The sequence below is a fragment of the Maniola jurtina genome, chromosome 23 (assembly GCF_905333055.1).
Source record: "Maniola jurtina chromosome 23, ilManJurt1.1, whole genome shotgun sequence".
Taxonomy (NCBI): domain Eukaryota; kingdom Metazoa; phylum Arthropoda; class Insecta; order Lepidoptera; family Nymphalidae; genus Maniola; species Maniola jurtina.
In genome coordinates this window covers 2,982,842-3,002,659 of record NC_060051.1, presented here as the reverse complement: position 1 = coordinate 3,002,659, position 19,818 = coordinate 2,982,842, and the positions used below count along the sequence as shown (strand labels likewise).

The 19,818-nt window shown below is 37.8% G+C and overlaps 3 protein-coding genes across 14 annotated transcripts in view; 2 read left to right on the top strand and 1 right to left on the bottom strand.

The window, feature by feature from the left end:
* LOC123877364 overlaps positions 1 to 4,607 on the top strand; it is a 36,936-nt gene extending 32,329 nt beyond the window's left edge. For all 11 annotated transcript variants that reach the window (XM_045924041.1, XM_045924040.1, XM_045924031.1 and 8 more), the window contains one exon: positions 318 to 4,607. In XM_045924041.1, the coding sequence (XP_045779997.1) occupies positions 318 to 1,307 (990 nt within the window). In that variant the 3' untranslated portion in view covers positions 1,308 to 4,607. The remainder of the gene's footprint in view (positions 1 to 317) is intronic.
* Positions 4,608 to 6,373: 1,766 nt separating this feature from the next.
* LOC123877244 lies at positions 6,374 to 7,554 on the bottom strand. 2 transcript variants are annotated; one of them, XM_045923797.1, is made up of 3 exons: positions 7,279 to 7,554; positions 6,535 to 6,930; positions 6,374 to 6,502 (listed from the first exon to the last, which is right to left on the bottom strand). In XM_045923797.1, the coding sequence occupies exons 1-3, from the start codon at positions 7,460 to 7,462 to the stop codon at positions 6,492 to 6,494; spliced, it is 591 nt and encodes a 196-aa protein (XP_045779753.1). In that variant the 5' UTR covers positions 7,463 to 7,554; the 3' UTR covers positions 6,374 to 6,491. The 2 variants fall into 2 exon arrangements, with proteins under 2 accessions (XP_045779753.1, XP_045779752.1); XM_045923796.1 differs by having other exon boundaries at positions 6,374 to 6,930.
* Positions 7,555 to 10,017: 2,463 nt separating this feature from the next.
* LOC123877243 (protein THEM6-like) lies at positions 10,018 to 19,039 on the top strand. Its single transcript, XM_045923794.1, has 5 exons — positions 10,018 to 10,190; positions 11,232 to 11,428; positions 12,520 to 12,734; positions 17,435 to 17,623; positions 18,458 to 19,039. Exons 2-5 carry the CDS (start codon positions 11,263 to 11,265, stop codon positions 18,581 to 18,583), a joined length of 696 nt encoding a protein of 231 aa, XP_045779750.1. The 5' UTR covers positions 10,018 to 10,190; positions 11,232 to 11,262; the 3' UTR covers positions 18,584 to 19,039.
* The last annotated feature ends 779 nt before the right edge of the window (positions 19,040 to 19,818 follow it).

The window sequence follows — 19,818 nt, the reverse complement described above, 5'->3', positions numbered from 1 at the left end:
CCTCCTTACCTTAGCTTGGATCAAAGCTTCATACTTTGATTTTTTTTAAAGAATATTGGCCATGCTAATCATGACTGATACTCCCCTTTCCCCTCCAATCAAACGTAAAGCTTGTGCCAGGAGTGGGTACGACAATAGTGCAACGGGTGGGGTTTGAACCGCCGACCTTTCGGAATTCAGCCCGCTCCTCAACCGTTGAGCTATCGAGGCTCTAATTAATGTCAATGATTAATGCATCAACAGCCATTATAGCCCTTAAAATATTGTTATGTATCGTTAAATGTCTTGAATATAAGTTATTACTTGTCTTTTTCCAGGTGCAACCATTTACAATATCAGGGCTGAAAGGTCGTCACATCACATCCACAATATTCCACGCCGGTCGAGCGCCCGCCACCGTGCTCGTTACAGCGCCCCAGACCACGGTCATATCACAGGCCAACCCCGACCATGCAATGCCGAATAACGTCAAATACGCCAACATGGACCAAATCATCAACTCCTCCCCAGTAACTCACGGAAATCTCAATCTCTCATCAGTGCTGGTCAAAGACGATGGACTCACAAAATTCGATAATATATTGACAGATTCAAGAGAACTCCACCTCTCCAATACGGCTTCGGCGATCGTTCACGCGACGGGAAACGCTACGCAAGTAATAAGACGAGTCTGCTACGAAGACGATAAAAGGGACACGAGGTTCCTAATGGACGAACCGGACGCAATAATCGCTGGTGATGACGCCAAAATGATAGCCGAAGACAGTTCCCGAGATGCGACCTTAGAATCCATCGCAGGGGATGTGGACGATGACAACTCTTCACCAGAGAGACACGCAGAGTTATTCTGGGAGTCGAATTCTGCTTCCGAGCGATCTGAAAGCAGACGACCCATGGATTTTAGTAGCGACAGCGAAAAGTGTTGTAAAAGCCCTTCATTTGACGAGACGAACTCCACAGATTCCAGTGGAGTAGGAACCCATATGAGACTGGATTCGGTGATTAAAAACGCGAGGGGGATCGAACGGAGCGGCAGTGCGGACGGATCGTCGGCGGACGATACGCATCCACCGCTGCGTACGTACCCCGCGAAACGGATGTATCACGCTTTAGACGGAGAAGTGGAACGGAGCATGTCCGGAAAAACTCGGGCAGGTGAAAGGTCCCCAGATAGTTTGGAAGTTCGACGGCGGGCTTCGGGCCGCGGGGTCGTGAAACGAGGATGCCACTGCTGCACTGGCTCCCCGGCTCCCCCGAGGCCGAAAAAGCCCCGACAGAGAAAGCCTGCCATGGATTTTACTAATTAGAAGACGTATAGTGATTTTATGGACTTATAACGCGTCGCGGCGACTTAGGGTGATCGCCCACCGCGACTTTTTGCAGCGATACAGCCAGTAGCGATGTGTCGCTAGACCGGCTTACCTTTACTCACGATTCTGGCTAAACGTAAGCTGACACGCAGGCGATGCAGCTCCGAGCAGGGCAGGGCAGATTTTTAATGCATGAACGTACTTGTTGTACGTTGTAGTGCCTGCACAGATGTCTGTGCGGCGCGTGCACGTCAACTCAGAAACTATTCTTTGTACTAACTAGAAAGATTCTGTGTCAGTTAGGGTGAGATTTATAGAGCGCACTTTGTCTTTACTTAGCCTTAAGGTTGCGTTAAAACGAGACAGATTTATGTGAGAGATATACATCTGTCTCGTTTTAACTCTGTCTCAAATCTAAGCAGATTCAGAATACGCTCTATAGGATCCTACCCTTAGCTGCGTCGCAGCATATGCTCGTAGCCCATGTGTGCTCAACAGGGATGATGACTACTAGTCAAATCAGCGACTTTTTATCAAATGTCAAAACGCTCGCTTAGTAAGGGAGCTTGAATGAAATTCACAGATGTGACATCCTAACATTCGACGTAATTTGACGTACTTCTTTAACTAAACCGATAGTTAAAATGGTTAGCTATTATAAAACTAGCATATCTCATGTGGATTTTATCAATTTTGGAAGACACTAATTAATAATTACTAAGAAATAATTTATTTTTGACGTATGCATCATCCCCTGCCCTGCTCTGCAAAATCTTTAGTGCTGTGCTACGCCACCATCTCAGCATACGCTTAGACGGTATATATAGACGGTGCGTAAAGTCGCAGTGAGTGATGTCCCTTACGTTCATGTCGCCGCACCAGACTGACACCGATCTCTTACTATGAGGTCTCTCTAGTGTTTAAGTGATGGTACATTGTTAAATCGTTTTGTATATAACAATAAATAACTTAGCTTCTGTTCGAAAGTATTTTCTTTTTGTTGATTTTTAGCTGTAAGTTTATTGTCCTTTAATATCGTCTATGTTAGGTTTCACATAACGTCACCGGACAGTTCAAATCTACATTTTTTTTCATTCTACGAAATACAAGTAGTATTTAGTATTCCTTGATGATGTATCTGTGGCTACTTTGTATATTTCAGAAGAGTTAAACGCCATTTCTTATTTCAATTACTTGTATTTCGTGATTTAATGGCGATTTTTTTTTTTTTAGAAGAAGACACTTTGTTTAGTTGTTAGATTTCGTGTAATATATTCGTATACATACTGTATTAATAATATATTAATTGTATAAAAGTGGGATTTCATAGGTTAAGCGCAGGTTAAGCGTTTCCGTTTAGACGATACAAGCCATACTCAAATGTGAATTTGTCCTAGATTTAGATGTATGGTTAAATCTATATCCCCTCATAATAATGCTAGACTGATAAAAGAGAGTTTTCCTTAGTGTATTGCCGTTAGCTACGCCGATGTTTTATATTTTAATTTTCGATACTGTGTACTATAATTACTAGATTTAATTGAAATGGCAACTTCCATGGGAACTGCACAAATCGGACGTCGAACGGACGTCGAGCTTTAAACTTCGGCGGTTTATTTTTCGAGATTACGTTTTGAGAAACAATCGGTGCCAATGCGCCTTTTCAGTGCTTTTTTAACCGACTTCAAAAAGAGGAGGTTCTTTGCGTTAACGAAGAGCGATGACGTGTCGCCGTATAGTATAGTAGAATTTATTAAGTTAGAGTGATTTTAAATATCCATATTAAGGGTGTAAATAACTATGTCCCCCAATATCGTTACGGGGACTCTAGTCACTACGTACGGTTATAGACTTGTGTAGAGTCGACGCGGTATTATCGGGGGCATCCCCGATTTTTAAGGCTTTAAGCCGCAAATAAATACAGTATTCTGCCGCTTGTGTATATAAACTTATAGACATGGGGGGGATTACCCCCATTTTTCGATGACAGAATTTTCTCGTGGTACTTACGCGTAATAAATGTATATAAAAATGTGGGAAGAGTTAGTGAATTTAGTGAGCTCGATCGTTCTCAAAACGGTCCTATGTTATAGTGAATTGTAACAAAATATGTTTTGTGCGCTCGTAATCGAGTGGGATTCGGTATAAACCATAGTTCACGATGTTACTTCAAGTAGTTGTAAGATAGTGTTGTTAGGTAAAGTTCACACGCGCCTTTAGTCAGTTCTTCCTGTGGTTTTGTGACTACCCCCATATTCATAAAAAAGTTCCGACGACTGAAAGAAGTTTAGAATATATCTGGCGTTTGATAAGACTGGGCGTAAGTTTCGCTTGTAGGTATTTTATTTGGCAAACGCGAGAATCCATATGGGCAAAGAAATTCGCTAATTTGAATGCATTAACAGAAAAATCAGGTTTGTCATAGCGTATATGAAAATTGTAAGTGGATTTTAGTAATTTGTCTAAATAGGTGCAGGACTTGTAGGCTGTAAATTTGAATTTGAAAAGATTGTCGAGGAGTTGTGTGATGTGTTTGTATACTATCCCTATATTCTGTCGTTCTGATGAACCTTGCAACAAAGACTTTCATGTGTGAAGGTATATACATATTTTATAACTCAAAAGGTTTGTGAAGAACCGACTAAAGGCAAACCGATGCCCAAATATTCGGACGCGTGCTCCATAAATTTTTTTTGGAAAATTTTGTGTATATTTTTCCCTCGGAAAGGACAAAAAAACTGTTTTTCTGCCGTTTCGTAAAATTAAGAATTCGAGTTTTTTATATTATATTCCCCGTAAGTATGTTGTTATTGTTCGATATTGTAGATCGGTTTACCTGCGATATTAACTATCAAACTACAAGTATTGAGGGTTTGTTTTTGTTATTTTTCACTTAGAGGTTAAAATTTATTAGTTGTAAATGACTTGATAATATTTAGGTTTCATTTTTTTTTCTATTTCACCCAAAAAGTGTTTTTGAGATTAATGATTATTGTGTAAACATTACTTTTAAAAGTGCTACAAAAATGATCATTAAAAACTTATCTATTATATAATTCTTTTATTTACAAAAACTTAAATAGTTGTCATTTCCAACACGTTAGGCCAAAGTGTTGGAAAAAGTACTCGCAAGAACCTCAATAAGCTCAACGGTTGAGGAGCCGACTGAATTCCGAAAGGTCGGCGGTTCAAACCCCACCCGTTGCACTATTGTCGTACCTACTCCTAACACAGCTTTGCGCTTAGTTGGATGGGAAAGGGGACTATTATCCATGATTGGCATGGCTAATAATCTTTTTTTTTTTTTTTTAAATCAACGTGCCACGTCATAATATTTTTTTGTCGACCGCTGCAGCCCCTTGCAAAACGCCAAAAAACCGCAAAATGCCAAATAGCTATAGTAAAATATTTTAAAAAAAACCTGCCAAGTGCGAGTCAGACTCGCGCACCAAGGGTTCCGTACTCCGGTATTTTTTCAAACATTTTTCACGATAAATCAAAAACTATTAGTTATGCATAAAAATAAATAAAAATCTGTTATAGAATGTAAGGTAAAGGCCATATGATACCCTACTTGGTATATTATCTTACTTTGCTTATTGAAACTCATTTTTTTTTTGTGTTGTAGTAACCACAAATACACGGTTTTATTCATTTACTTGTGCTATATAAGACCTACCTATCTGCCAAATTTCATGATTCTAGGTCTCTGGGAAGTACCCTATAGGTTTTCTTGACAGACAGACAACAAAGTGATCCTATAAGGGTTCCGTTTATCCAATTGAGGTACGGAACCCTAAAAGTTTAACAACTCTGGACTTTTGGTAATTTCACACATTTCGATTTTAGATTTTGCGTTTTGTTGAATTAGCCACATTGATAAATCACATTAGAAGGCCCACTTTTGCATAAGTTAATAATTTTGTAATGCTGTCATTTTCTGGCAAGTGCCAGAAAATGAGTGCATAATGCGGCTGCCAAAAAGTGACAGCATTTAAATTTTTTAACTAGAGTACGCGATAGGTTGAGATTGTTGAGATTACGACGAAAAATTCGAGTAACGAGATGCATTTGTGAGTAACGTTTCGTTACTCGGTACTAGATGGCGCACCCGTTACTCAGTAACGAATACATACGGTTTGCTACAGCTCTAGTTGAGATGGCAATCGGGGTATGAGGCGGGGGGACGCCCCGCATACCCACAGCGGGGATTGTGTGGGTGTGCGGGGGCATCCCCACCCCGGTTGCCATCTCTACCTGTCGCGCACTATACAGTGTGTAACCGGAACTCTAGAAAAAAAAAGACTAGCTAACACTTAGCGTTATTATTAAAATACCTTATCGCAATCCAATGCCAATAACCTTAATAAATAAATTGCCTTATTTTGTAGTTTTTGAGATTTAGTATTTTTCAAACCCGCAAAGTATAACGTGTAAAATTCGAGTCGATGCCCCACCTACGACCTATTTACGCAACGTTCGTTGACCTCTAGCGTCAGTCAAATGTTTTATTTACAATATATTGTGAACTTTTAAGAGGGCTCTCTCCGTCATTCGTTTCATACCATTTCATACAATCGTAGTTCCAATTTCATTTGAATATTAAGCAACCAAAGTCCATGAAATTTTGCAGACATATTCTAGAAACTAATATCTATGTCTGTGGTTTTCCAGATTTCTGTTAAAATATTCGGTTTCAAAGTTACGCGGTCTTAAAATTTTCATACAAATCTTTGAGCCCTTGTAATTTTAAAACTACATATTTTTAGAAAAATCTAAAACACCACAGACACAGATATTAGTTTCTAGAATATGTCTGCAAAATTTCATGGACTTTGGTTGTTTAATATTCAAATGAAATTGGAACTACGATTGTATGAAATGGTATGAAACGAGTGACGGAAAGAGCCCTGTTAAGAAATACAGAACTTTTAACTTATTTTTCGAGTTTTTGTGGTATCTTATGAGTAATCATCAGTACTGTCAGCTGTGTTCGTTTTTGCTAGCGTTCCGGTCACACTCTGTATATAAATCTGAAGTGTCTGTGTGCAAATGGGCCTAAGTCTTAATATAGGAGGCTTGTTTTTTTTCCCAAAATAAACACTATTGTACAAAGCTATCTATACAACAATGAATCACCAATTCCTCTTCTCCTTAATTCTCTTCATGACCGCCAACACCTCAATCCTGAACTCCAGTCTCTCATCTTCAGAATACTTAACAACCGATGGCAAGAGCGAAGCAAAGAACGCCTCGTCCTCGTTCATTATCCTCGGATCATTACATTCGTCTATTTCCGCGAAATCTTCCATTTTCTCATATTTATCATATTCCTTGCTTCTTCTTGGTTCTTCGTCACTATAATTTGATTTCCTTGACCGTTTTCTGGTACTGGTGGTCGGAATCTCTTTTGGACTTTCCCTTTCTGTTTTCATATAGGCTGAGTTGTCATCAGTGCTTAGTTCGACGTTGAAATCATCCTCGGTGTTGGTAACTTTGATGAGGAATTTCACGTGGTCGTATAATAGGTATTTTCTACGAGGTCTTCCCATTCTAGATCGTTTGAGTGTCTTGACAAATGTATCGCGGATGTTCGTCCATTTGTTTAGAATTTGTTCACCTGAAAGGAAAAACGAGTTCAGGCAAGTATGCTTATCATAATTAACAAGTGTAAATTAAAAATTTATAACACCCCCGACAAGTGAAGGTTACAGTAACTAGAAAAGAGTACTAGAAACTTTCAAACGGCTGAACTGATTTTCTTGGATTATAGCTAAGAACACTTTCGATGAAGCCACCTTTCAAACACAAAAAACTAAATTAAAATGGGTTCATTAGTTTAGAAGCTACGATGCCACAGACAGATACACACGTCAAACTTATAACACCTCTCTTTTTGGGTTGGGGGTTAAAAATATCTACGCGTACCTATTTTCCCGTCTGCTTAGTTAATCTTGTTTAAACTTACCAGTAACCCGTTTTTGTTCCGACGACAGTTCCTCGTAGTTTTCCTCCAAAAGACTGAACACCTGCTCCCAAGCGGCACGTCTTTCTGCCCGGTCTTTGTATACTTCCGCCGTCTTGTCCCACAAGCACGGCCTGTCTCTTACAGCGTGAATTAATTGAACAACATCGTATTTAAACTCTCGCATGGCTCGAAAAAGTAATTTTTCAACTTCAAAAACGTTTAAAATGCAATATTTTCAATGATAAAGCAAGACTATCTTGTTTGACTCCGAGCACGTCACTGAACGCCGAGTGGCGTCAAAATGTCGGATCGGATGTAGTAGTTGTATCTCTTTCTAAAGTCATATGAAAGAAAGGGATGTATAAATGTAGACGAGGTCACCGAGTTCATAGCGTGTCTCGGCCGTCAATATCTACTCGTGTGGTTCGGCGTGATGACCATTTTGGATTGAATATTTTAGAGATCTTGAAGTTTTGGAAAGTTTGTTTCTATTTAATCGAATTATCGGTAGAATAATTACTTCTACCTAGATTAAACTAAATAATATACTAAAAGTTAAACAACACTGAAAACCGAACTAGGTAATACCCGTGAACGCCGATAGGGAGGGATAGAATTCGGATATTACAGTTAAATTGTTTTTCTGTCGCTGGGTGTATTTTAACATTTTACCTAACTATATATTTTATAATTTCTCTTTTATAATTTGATATCCCATTCGAACTGATTGATAGCAAAAAAAATTTTTGGACACCCTCACTTTTTCGGATGTGACATCCGTCAGATCGATTTTGTTCCTATAACAAGTGTAAATTAAAAATTTATAACACCCCCGACAAGGGAAGGTTACAGTAACTAGAAAAAAGCTGATAATTTTCAAACGGCTGAACCGATTTTCTTGGATGATAGCTAAGAACACTCTCGTTCAAACCACCTTTCAAACAAAAAAAAAACTAAATTAAAATCGGTTCATTCGTTTAGGCGCTACGATGCCACAGACAGATACACTGATACACACGTCAAACTTATAACACCCATCTTTTTGGGTCGGGGGTTAAAAATACGTCGACTATAGGCAACATGAAGGCAACGCTGTGATGTGACTTGTGAGTGAAGTACTCGCACTCTTCTCAAGTCTGCAACCACGGTGGTAACTGTGAACTATCAGGATTGCAGACTCTTCAAAAATTTCACACATTAGTTAGGTATGTGTGACTCCCACAATAATGCGCCATAGCCACAACTATGCATCTTATGTCCTTATGAACTCTAATATGATTACGCGGTGCAATATCCTACAGCGCCATCTGTCGACGAATTTATGAGTTATAATAGGGTTCTAGGACTGCAGCTGTAATGCATCGCTCCACAGTCCACACTCCACGTACTCTTTGGTCCACACATCCCTCCACCGCCGACCGGGCGTCAGCTACCTCGTGCGACCCAAGCGACGACTATACGACGACGCGAGACCCACCGGACATGACTTCGTCCTCACGCTCGACAGCAAACTAGTCCTGTGTCAATCATGATCATTGCCTTACAACCACATACAACACACAACATCGCTGTAGTGACCCCGTGACATTACAATGTCACTAAAACCAGGCCGATAAATTGCAAGAAATGAAGTCGATTGACAATCTACCGTTTAGTTATAATATCACTAATGAGATTGTAATATCACAGCTTTGACAATATACCTGCGACATATATATTATACTAGAAGATGCCCGCGGCTTCGCCCGCGTGAATTTCGGTTTGTTAAAATCCCGTAGGAACTCTTTGATTTTCCGGGATAAAAAGTAGCCTATGTGCTAATCCAGGATATTATCTATCTCCATTCCAAATTTCAGCCAAATCCATTCAGTAGTTATTGCGTGAAAGAGTAACAAACACACACACACACACACACAAACTTTCGCCTTTATAATATTAGTGTGATACTAAAATTAGGCTGAGATCATACTAAGATAATATACTTTTCGTAAAACTGTCCAAGACCCTATTAATTGAACGCCACTTTATTACAAAGCACTTACAACGTAAAGTTTCACAGGCGTAATTTTTAGAGTTCCGTACGAGAAAGGTACAAATTGGACCCTATAAGGGTAAAACCTCCAGTGAATGAACAGATCACAGGTTACTTGCGAATATTAGAGCTAGAATAGAAAACCGGCTGATACATTTTTTTAATGTTAGCTTACTTTATAATTACTACATATAATATTAGTATGTATGGAGATTTAGTTTTAAGAGGGCTCTCTCCGTCACTCGTTTCATACAATCGTAGTTCCAATTTCATTTGAATATTAAGCAACCAAAGTCCATGAAATTTTGCAGGCATATTCTAAAAACTAATATCTATGTCTGTATCATCAACATTATATCATCTTTCAAACTTGGCTTTCAAATCTAATAAATCTGACAGACAAAAGGTGTACTAGTACCTACTATGAATAAATGATTTTGACTTTGACTTTGGAGAAAATCAAGTTGCTTCAAAAAGAGGTTGGCAATCGCAGGTTCAGTGTATCTAATAAATCTGACAAACATAAGGTGTAATAGTAGTACCTACTTTGAATAAATGATTTTGACTTAGACTTAGACTTTGGAGAAAATCAAGTTGCTTCAAAAAGAGGTCGGCAATCGCAAGTCCAGTGTACCAACTTGTTTTACTAGAGGTATGGGACCATATACGAATCGTATCGATTAGGATGCGCGCGCATTGACCAAAATGTCAAGATTTGTCAGTGAAAACCCTTCGCCACTGCATCCACAATTTTATTTTTAAATTTTATTTAGGAAAAACAATATTAGTTTTATACCGTGTTCCAATCATTTAATCTGCTTTAAATATAATTTTTGTGGTGCAATGTTTTAGTTCGCAAATGCCGGTTTCGAGAAAATTGGTGAGTTTTTTTTGTAAAATTTTCATAATTTTACATTCATTGAGCTGATGGTTTCTTAGGATCTACTTATTGCTTTTTCCAAGTTATTCCAAGTTATTATTATTTTATTAAACGGTCAAGTCTACTGGTCATTATCCATAGTTTTTATTTTTTCAAGGTATAAGTAGGTAAGTTCTTCAAAAAAGCTGGCAGCCGCCGGACAGTTGTTGTAGAATTTATATGAATAAATAAATAAATAAATAAAAAATATGGATAATACTCTGTTGGATATGCTCCTATATCCACAGTCCACACGATGCAACATGGACATCCACTGTTGGATAAATTACCTAGGTCGTCTTAAAAAGTCATTCCAAGTTTCCACACATTGCAGTCTGCAGTCTTATAGGCCGGCAACGCATCGGCGGTGCTGCAAATGTTCATGGGCGGCGGTAATCACTTAACATCAGGTGACCCACCTGCACATTTGCTCGCTATTTTATTATATAAAAAAACCGGTCAAATGCGAGTCAGACTCGCGCACCAAGGGTTCTGTACTCAGGTATTTTTTCCGACATTTTGCACGATAAATGAAAAACTATTATAAATAAAAATCTGTTTTAGAATGTACAGGTAAAGCCCTTTCATATGATACCCCACTTGGTATAGTTAGCTTACTTTGAAAATTGAAACTTTTCATATTTTTTTTGTGATGTAATTCACGGTTTTCGGAACTTTTCATTTACTTGTGCTATAAGTTTTACCTACCTATGATTCTAGGTCAACGGGACTATAGGTTTTCTTGACAGAAACGACTGACAGACAGACAGACAGACAAAGTGATCCTATAAGGGTTCCTTTTTTCCTATTGAGGTACGGAACCCTAAAAAACAAATTAATTAGGCAGTAGGTCGGTATTAGGTTGTCAACGGCCAACATATGGGTTAACATAATACGTAGGTACGAGTACTTGATGCAAAAACTGCATCAACATCAGTTTATTAGTTTTCGAGAAAAGTGGTAACGTACAAACAAACACATACAACTTTATCTCCCTTCTAGGTATAATACGCACATATCTTCAGCTACCACCATGTGGATGGTGTGCGTCCCCGGCTGGGGCGCCATGATGGTGGCGGGCACACTCCTACTGTACGGAACCCTGGACGTAGCATACTTCGCGAGGATGTTTTACACCGTAGCCAAGGCGAGGTATTTCAGGAAGAAGATTTGTATACTGGACACCACTGAAGTAGAATGTAAGTCGTATTTTTAGGGTTCCCGTGTAGTTTCGCCTGTATGTGAGTCACAGTCATCTTATTAGTCGTCTTGGGGGTGGGTTATGTAGGATTTTTACCTACTAACCGCCTCGGTGGCTTACTAATTTTGTTGAATACTATGAGCGTCAGTCAGAAAAACAGATATTATTTAGTTAATTTTAACGAATTATTGGAATGTCCTCCCAAAACCAACGCAAAGAACATAGGTTCAACGCGTAGAGGTTATCCGAGAGTATTAATATAAAAAAACTAGTGGCAAAATATACCTATAATTTAATTAGAGCGTGATTGCTATCACAACATCTAATTATCCAGTTCACGATCCCTATACCGAAAATATCCAAATAATCGTCCCGAATTTCGGAGGGAGACTAAACTAAAAACCTTCAAAATACGTTCAAATTAGCACATTTCGTTAAGGTGGATGTGACGGGTCTGCACGCGAAATTCAAATTTTATCTGGTTTTTCGCAATTTGTAAACTAATACGACAAAGTAGGCTTATGGCATTCTAGTTGCGACAATAACAGTATCATATCCACCTATTTATATAAAAATCTTTACTTGAAAGGGTCCAGTTTAAGAAATTAGCTCTAGTATCGACTGTAACTCACAAATTAGTCGATACTAGAGCTAATTTCTTAAACTGGACCTTATCAAGTAAAGATTTTTATATAAACACGTGGAAATGATACTGCCATTGTCGCAACTAGAATGCCATAAGCTTACTTTGTCGTATTAGTTTACAAATTGCGAAAAAAATTGGTTGTCTGTAAAGTCGGTTTACTGACGATAGTTGAACGTGACAACAAAGGCCGATTGTGCTTCTTTGTCGCTCGTTCCGCGCTCTCGCTTGCACTTCAAGCCTTACATGGAACGCCTCAGAGCGAGGTAACGTCGCATGAGTCATGTTTTTTCGTACGTGCAGCCGGCTCTATCGAATTATAAGACGTTGTCACGTCAAAACCAAATAAAATTTGAATTTCGCGGGCAGACCCGTCGCTTGCCCCTTACCTTACACTGCATCCAATAGCTATACGTTTGTCAATACGACTAAATATATCCCCTTAGCGTGGTGCCTTCTCAACGACATAGACACCCTACTCTACCACATGAACAACGCAAGATACCTCCGAGAATTGGACTTTGCGAGGGCGGACTACTACGAAAGGACTGGCCTCTACGCCAACATCAAAGCGGCGGGCGGCGCGGTCCTGCAGGCCGCCACTACCATCCGCTACAGACGATACTTGAAGCCTTTTACCAAGTTTACTATTACTTCTAAGGTAAGTCTTTCAAGTTAGAAATTCATTCAAGAAGAAGAATTTTCCAGGTTGAGAAAGAGAGTACGTGAGGTTGAAACTGAATGCTACAATAAATATACTGATCTTACCGAACATTGCTTGGAAAAAGATTCAAAAAGTTTCTGGTCATATACGAAATCCAAGCGTAACACTACCAATTTACCAAGAAAACTAGTTTATAAAAATGTCGAATCCATTAGTAATAAGGATCACGCAGCTCAGTTTAATAGGTTCTTTTATAACGTTTTTTCTCAACCCCTTAAGCAATACCCATCTTCAAATCTCAGATCTCCAACTAACTCTAGTATGTCACACCTTCATTCCCTCAAAGTTGATATTAACGAAATTTCAAAAAGTATAGGCCAGCTTGATACATCTAAAAGCGCGGGAAGTGACAACATATCACCTTACTTTGTTAGACACGCATGTAAGGCTCTCATTACACCTCTAAGTATTATTTTCAATAGGTCATTAGCAGAAGGGTTCTTTCCGTCTAAGTGGAAAGAAGCTCATATTGTTCCGATTCATAAAAAAGGTAGTAAAAGTCACGTAGAAAACTATCGTCCTGTATCGATCTTAAATGTATTTGGCAAAATGCTCGAAAAAATTGTTTATAGTTCAATATATCCAATTATTATAAGGGCGATCCCACCAGAACAACATGGTTTTATAAAAGGGCGATCCACATCATCCAATTTAATAACATTTACCGAAGACATACTGTCATCAATGGATAATCGTGTACAGGTTGACGTGATCTACACAGATTTTGAGAAAGCCTTCGACCGTGTGGATCACGTGATCCTGTTAAATAAATTGGAATATCTAGGCATCCACGGAGATCTTCTGAGGTGGGTAAAATCGTATCTGACTAATCGTTCTCAAGCTGTAGTGGTTGGTGGCTGTAGATCAGATGTCTGTGAGATCCCCTCTGGAGTCCCACAAGGCTCGCATTTGGGTCCGTTATTCTATAACATATATTTGTATGACATTGATAAATGTTTTTTTTATTCGAGGTTTTTAATGTATGCTGACGATACCAAAATATACTTAGGAATTAACAGTGAAGATGATTGTGAGAAGTTACAGAGTGACCTTAATAGACTTTCTCGCTATTACAAAGAAAATAGAATACAAGTTAATATAAGTAAATGTCAGCACATCAGTTTTACAAGAAACAAAAATCCTATACAATTTAATTATACTATTGACGGCCAAACTATCCCCAAAATTGATAAGGTCCGCGATTTGGGAGTTATACTCGACAATAAAATGTCATTCAATCCTCATATTGAAACAATCACTAACAAAGCTTTTTCTATGCTTGGCTTTGTTTTAAGAACTTGTAAACCCTTCAAGAAAATTAGGACACTTAAGATTATTTATTCTGCATACGTGCGGAGCAACTTAGAATATTGTAGTAGCATTTGGTCACCTATCTACATAAAGCCTATAGAAGCAATAGAGAGGATACAGCGCAAGTTTATTAAACATTTAAACTTTCGTACTTACTTTGAACCTTCCGACTATAAAGAAAACTGTAAACACTATAATATACAAACTTGTGGGCAAAGGAGGCAAATAGCTGACATGTTAATGCTGTATAATATTATAAACGGTAAGATTGACAGTCCTCATCTTTTATCCGAAATACAATTAGTTGCACCCCCAAAACGCACTCGGCATACATCACTGCTTCACGTTGATTTTAAAAGAAAAAAATACTCACAAAATTCACCCATTGCTAGAATAACTCGCACCCATAATAACCGTTACTCGGAAATTGACCTTTTTCGCCATTCTAAAAAGACATTTAAGCGACACATTTCACTACTCCACAAATAATTTTTTTTTTTTTCTCTTACACGCAAGTGCAACATACTTAACATCATCTCACACACACACGCACACACTCACATGCACACACACACTCACACACACAAACACCTTGTTTGTACCTTAAACATTAATTCGTTAAATGCTTCATAATTATATTCAATATTATTATTATGTTATGTTATTTTTTATTTAGGCTACCTGAGATACTGTTTTTTTTATACGTATAAAATTATTTATTTATTTTCTTAACCCACTTTTGATGTATTTACTTAATTAATTCTGGTTTTTTTTTAGTATCTAACTATGTATCACTCACTCAGACAAATTATTATAATTATTATTTTCGAGAAAATCTGTAATTAGCCATATTTATCGATGTAATTAGTATTAAGACTCTTATTAGTATTACTTCGCTGTAGATTTTCCTTCTATAAATAAAATAAAATAAATAAAAGTTCATTTTTAGGAAGGAAAGGAAAAACGGAACCCTTATAGGATCACTTTGTTGTTCCCGTTGACCTAGAATCATGAAATTTGGCAGGTAGGTAGGTCTTATAGTACAAGTAAAGGAAGAAATCTGAAAACCGTCAATATGTGGGTACAACATTAAAAAAAAAGTGTTTAAATTTTCAAAGTAAGATAACTATACCAAGTGGGGTATCATAAGAGAGGGCTTTAGCTGTAGGTACATTCTAAAACATATTTTGATTTGTTTTTATGCATAATAGTTTTTGATTTATCGAGCAAAATGTCGAAAAAAATACCCGAGTACGGAACCCTCGGTGCGCGAGTCCAACTCGCACTTGGCCAGTTTTATATTATCTAGATACTTACACATAAGTCACGGCTGACCACCGCAGCCGCATCCGATAATTTGTTTCCGCCATAAGAAAGGGTTTTTAGAAATTCCATTCGAGCTCAGCTGAAGTCGATTAACCAGTAAATAAATCAAATGGTCTACTTTAATTAATATTAATTAAACAATAATTTCCATAAGGCAAGCAATAATCCCGTGGGTATTTCTAAAATATTGATAAATAATCACACTAATATTATAAAGGAGAAAGTTTGTGTGTGTGTGTGTGTGTGTGTGTGTGTGTGTGTGTGTGTGTGTGTGTGTGTGTGTGTGTGTGTGTGTGTGTATGTATGTTTGTTACTCCTTCACGCAAAAACTACTGGACGGATTGGGCTGAAATTTAGAATGGAAATAGATTATACCCTGGATTAGCACATAGGCTACTTTTTATCCCGGAAAATCAAAGAGTTCCCACGGGAATTTTAAAAAACCTACATCCACGCGAACGGAGTCGCGGGTATCAGCTAGTTTTGAATATTTTTTTATTGAATCTCAAAACTAGAACCAACCGGATGTGAAGTTTTCAGAATTTCAGTAGGTAGATCTATCTAGTACATACCAGTCTAAGGTCGATAATTTTATCTTTTTGTAAGATAAAGCTATAGACTTCCGATAGTTGATAACGATACCGTTACATTCATAAAATACAATAATGTCAATGGAAAATAATCATGTTATAAATCAATTAAGAACGCAGGTTATAAAAATGTTATCGTTTTTTTATAGCTAGATACCTATTTTATCTTTAACTAGCTGTGCCCGCGACTTCGTTCGCTTGGAAGAGTGACCGCGCTTTATATAGCCACGGACGCTCAGGCGCGAGGCGTGTAGTACGTACTCTGTACGTTAAAAATGTTCGCCGTGATTCTTTAAATTGACATAACTTTTTTATTTATGAATCGATTGACATGAAATAAACACTAAATATTAAGTGAAGCTTACTACAATATATTAGTGAAAACCGTATCTAAATCGAATAAGCCGTTTCTGATATTAGCGTGCACAAACACACAGACAAACAGACAAAAAAAATCAATTACAATTTCGGGTTCGGCATCGATATAATAACAACCCCTGCTACTTTTTTTTTATATGTTTCCATTGTACAGACACCACTTTTCTACAATTTTATTATACTTATATAGTAGATTATAATATACAAGATACCTAGGTATATTAGTTTTAATTCTAAGCTGCTGATTAAGCTGTCACTTTATATATTATGTAGATTAAAACAATTAGTATTGAATTCAAAAATACGATACAAGCACTACTTACAAGCATTCTTGTAATGATGAAAGATAAATTTCGGAAACGAATCTATATCTAGGTAGGTACTATCGTTACGGATCTACTAGGTACCATCAAAGGCCATTACTTTTTTGGGAAGAACGGGTTCTTCAGATAAAACTATTGAAGGAATTTCATAGAATAGAATAGAATAGATTTTTATTCAAGTAGACTTTTACAAGTGCTTTTGAATCGTCAAAATAATTTACCACTGGTTCGGAATGCCGTTCCTACCGAGAAAAACCAGCAAGAAACTCGGCGGTTGCTCTTTTTAACTGTTCAATTTACAATAATATTATGTCATACTATACCTACAAGCAATTTTGCAGCTCCGCGCATTGCTGGAACGAGTCAAATCCATGCTTTTTTATCATTTACATAATTGTATAATAATATGCTTTTTCCAGGAGCATACTTTTAATAGATTTTTTAAACTTTTGTAAAGGCAAGTCAAATGTGGGATTGTATTATAAAATATTACACTCATCCCCACAAATGACTTTCCCATTTTCCTGAGGCGGAGCGGAGTTGCGAACTTATTACGGTTTCTAGTTTGCCTGTCGTGGTAGTCCCCAATTTTTTTTAACTGAGAATGTTTTGTCGTACACTCTTATTCAGTGTAGGTACCCATACCTAATACCCTGATGTAGCCAAACTATGTTCTTCTCCCATTCTACCCCATATCTCATACTTCCAGGCAATCTACTGGGACGAGAAGACATTTTTCATGGAGCATGAGTTCATCGGACCGGGTGGCTTCGTCCACGCAGTTGCTTTGTGCCGACAAAGGATCATTGATACTTCAGTGGCTGCGATCGCTGAGTTGCTGCTTCAGCTGCATTGCGCTGGGACTTGCAAACCTGCGCCGGAAAAGATGCCATCTGAGGTCAGGATGTGGTTGATTCTTACCATTATTAGGCTTCTGTACCTCAAAAGGAAAACGGAACTTTTATTGGATCACTTTGTTGTCTCTCTGTCTGGCCTAACTGTCCGTCTGTGGTGTGTGTCAAGAAAACCTATAGGGTACTTCCCGTTGACCTAGAATCATGAAATTTGGCAGGTAGGTAGCTCTTATAGCACAAGTAAAGAAAAAATCCGAAAATCGTGAATTTGTCGTTACATCACAGAAAAAAATTAAATGTATTTCAATTTTCAAAGTAAGATAACTATACCAAGTAGGGTATCATAATATGAAAGGGCTTTACTTGCACATTCTAAAACAGATTTTTATTTATTTTTAAGCATAATAGTTTTTGATTTATCGTGCAAAATGTCGGAAAAAATATCCGAGTACGGAACCCTCGGTGTGCTAGTCTGACTCGCATTTGGCCGGTGTTTTTTAAAGACGGGAGGGTCTAATCTTGTATGATCTATGTCTTTGGGAAACATTTTTTGTAGAGCATGATAGAAATCGGTCTGATTTTTTGAATGAAGATGGTTCTTATTAATTTTAACTGTAGACAACCTTTTTCAATAGATAATTTCGCAGTTAAGACATATTGCTCCAAGAATTTTAAAGGCACATCCGATATAATTGTATAGATTCTTGATGTTGCAGGTTCAAGAAGAAGTTTAAGAGATATTAGTTACTTACCTAAATAATTAATTCGGGCTTAGTGGAAAGACTTTTATAAATGTCTGTCTTTACCAAGACGTTTAAATCCCTAGGCGATTTTTAGCGGAAGCTGTTTTTGGAACTCTTTTTTCTATCTTTTTCCAGCTGGAACTCTGGGTGCAAAGCAACGAGTTGAGCTCAGCCAAGCTGAGACCAACGCCAGCCGCCCTGCCCTCCCCAGAACCCAACACCCTCAGCTGTGGGGACGTGAAAACCAGCATGGCTGAGTGAGACACAATCAACCCGAGCGAAGGCTTGCGGCATCGGAAAGAGCTTTAAGACTTGTCATCATCATTTATTGTATCCCATAAACCTTCAGGGTCAAAATATTGAATTCCTAAAATGTTGAACTCTCATAATGTTGAGTTTGCAAAATGTTGTATTTCGAAGTTGCAAAATGTTGAATCCCAAAATGTTGAATTCGCAAAATATTGAATTTCAATTCCCAAAATGTTGAATCTCAAAATATACGTAATTTTAACAGAAAAAACGGCCAAGTGCGAGTTGGACTCACATTCCGAGGGTTCCTTACAAAGTTGAAGGTATGTAAATAGTTCTCTAACGAAAAGATCAACTGGATTCAGGGACAAACTCAATTTTTGAGATAGCTCCTGTCACAAAAACTGACAACTTTGATAGTAATTCTTTGATTCCTTTTTTTTAATAACATTTTTAAACATTTTGCGAATGCAACATTTTGGGATTCAACATTTTGCAATTCCAAAATTCAACATTTTAGGACTCAACATTTAACAAATTTCGAATTCAACATTTTAGGAATTCAACATTTTGTATATTTTGTTTATTTCAACATTATAAGAATTCAACATTTTAGGAATTTTAGGTATATTGCCCGGCAAACAACTTGGACCTGAAGAGGTGTACAGTGGGAGAAAGTTGGCGAATCCGGGAAGCGAAAGTCGTCGTATCAACCAATCGCGTGCACTCGCGCCGACTGATTAACCAATCGCGTGCACCCGCCATTCGTCAGCCAATCGCGTCATTGCTCAAGTTGTTTGCCAGGCACTGTAGTTATACCTACATCGTATCTATGAACAAAGTGTCTACTGCTAGATTTTCCATAGAATATGGGATACAATAAATATTTATAAAATGAGTCTAACGCTGCCTTTTCACCACGGATGTGATGGAATTCCCTGTGAGGGATGTAAGTAGGTATTTAACCTTGCCAAAAGGATCATTTTCATAGCTTATAGCTTACAAATATGATGATAAGTAATAGGTTTCACTTATATCCCTCGCTGCTTTTGCGAGCATCCCTGATGAAAAGACTGATTAGGTAGGATTTGTACAGGAATTCGTTCGGGTTTTTTATTGGACAAGCGATATTAATCAATGTCGAAAGGACAAGAGACACTACTTCTATACAACTGAAAATACTAGTGATTATGAAACTTGTGATGGATGCATATTTAGATGTTCGCTTTGACGTTTATTTTCTTTGG

Excerpts from the sequence above, each read along its gene's own strand:
- LOC123877244 (XM_045923796.1), bottom strand. The coding sequence starts at position 7,462 with ATGCGAGAGTTTAAATACGATGTTGTTCAATTAATTCACGCTGTAAGA. Across the intron at positions 6,931-7,278 it reads GGAACAAAAACGGGTTACTG|GTGAACAAATTCTAAACAAA; the intron begins GTAAGTTTAAAC and ends TTTTCCTTTCAG.
- LOC123877243 (XM_045923794.1), top strand. The coding sequence starts at position 11,263 with ATGTGGATGGTGTGCGTCCCCGGCTGGGGCGCCATGATGGTGGCGGGC. Across the intron at positions 11,429-12,519 it reads GGACACCACTGAAGTAGAAT|CGTGGTGCCTTCTCAACGAC; the intron begins GTAAGTCGTATT and ends ATATCCCCTTAG. Across the intron at positions 12,735-17,434 it reads AGTTTACTATTACTTCTAAG|GCAATCTACTGGGACGAGAA; the intron begins GTAAGTCTTTCA and ends TCATACTTCCAG.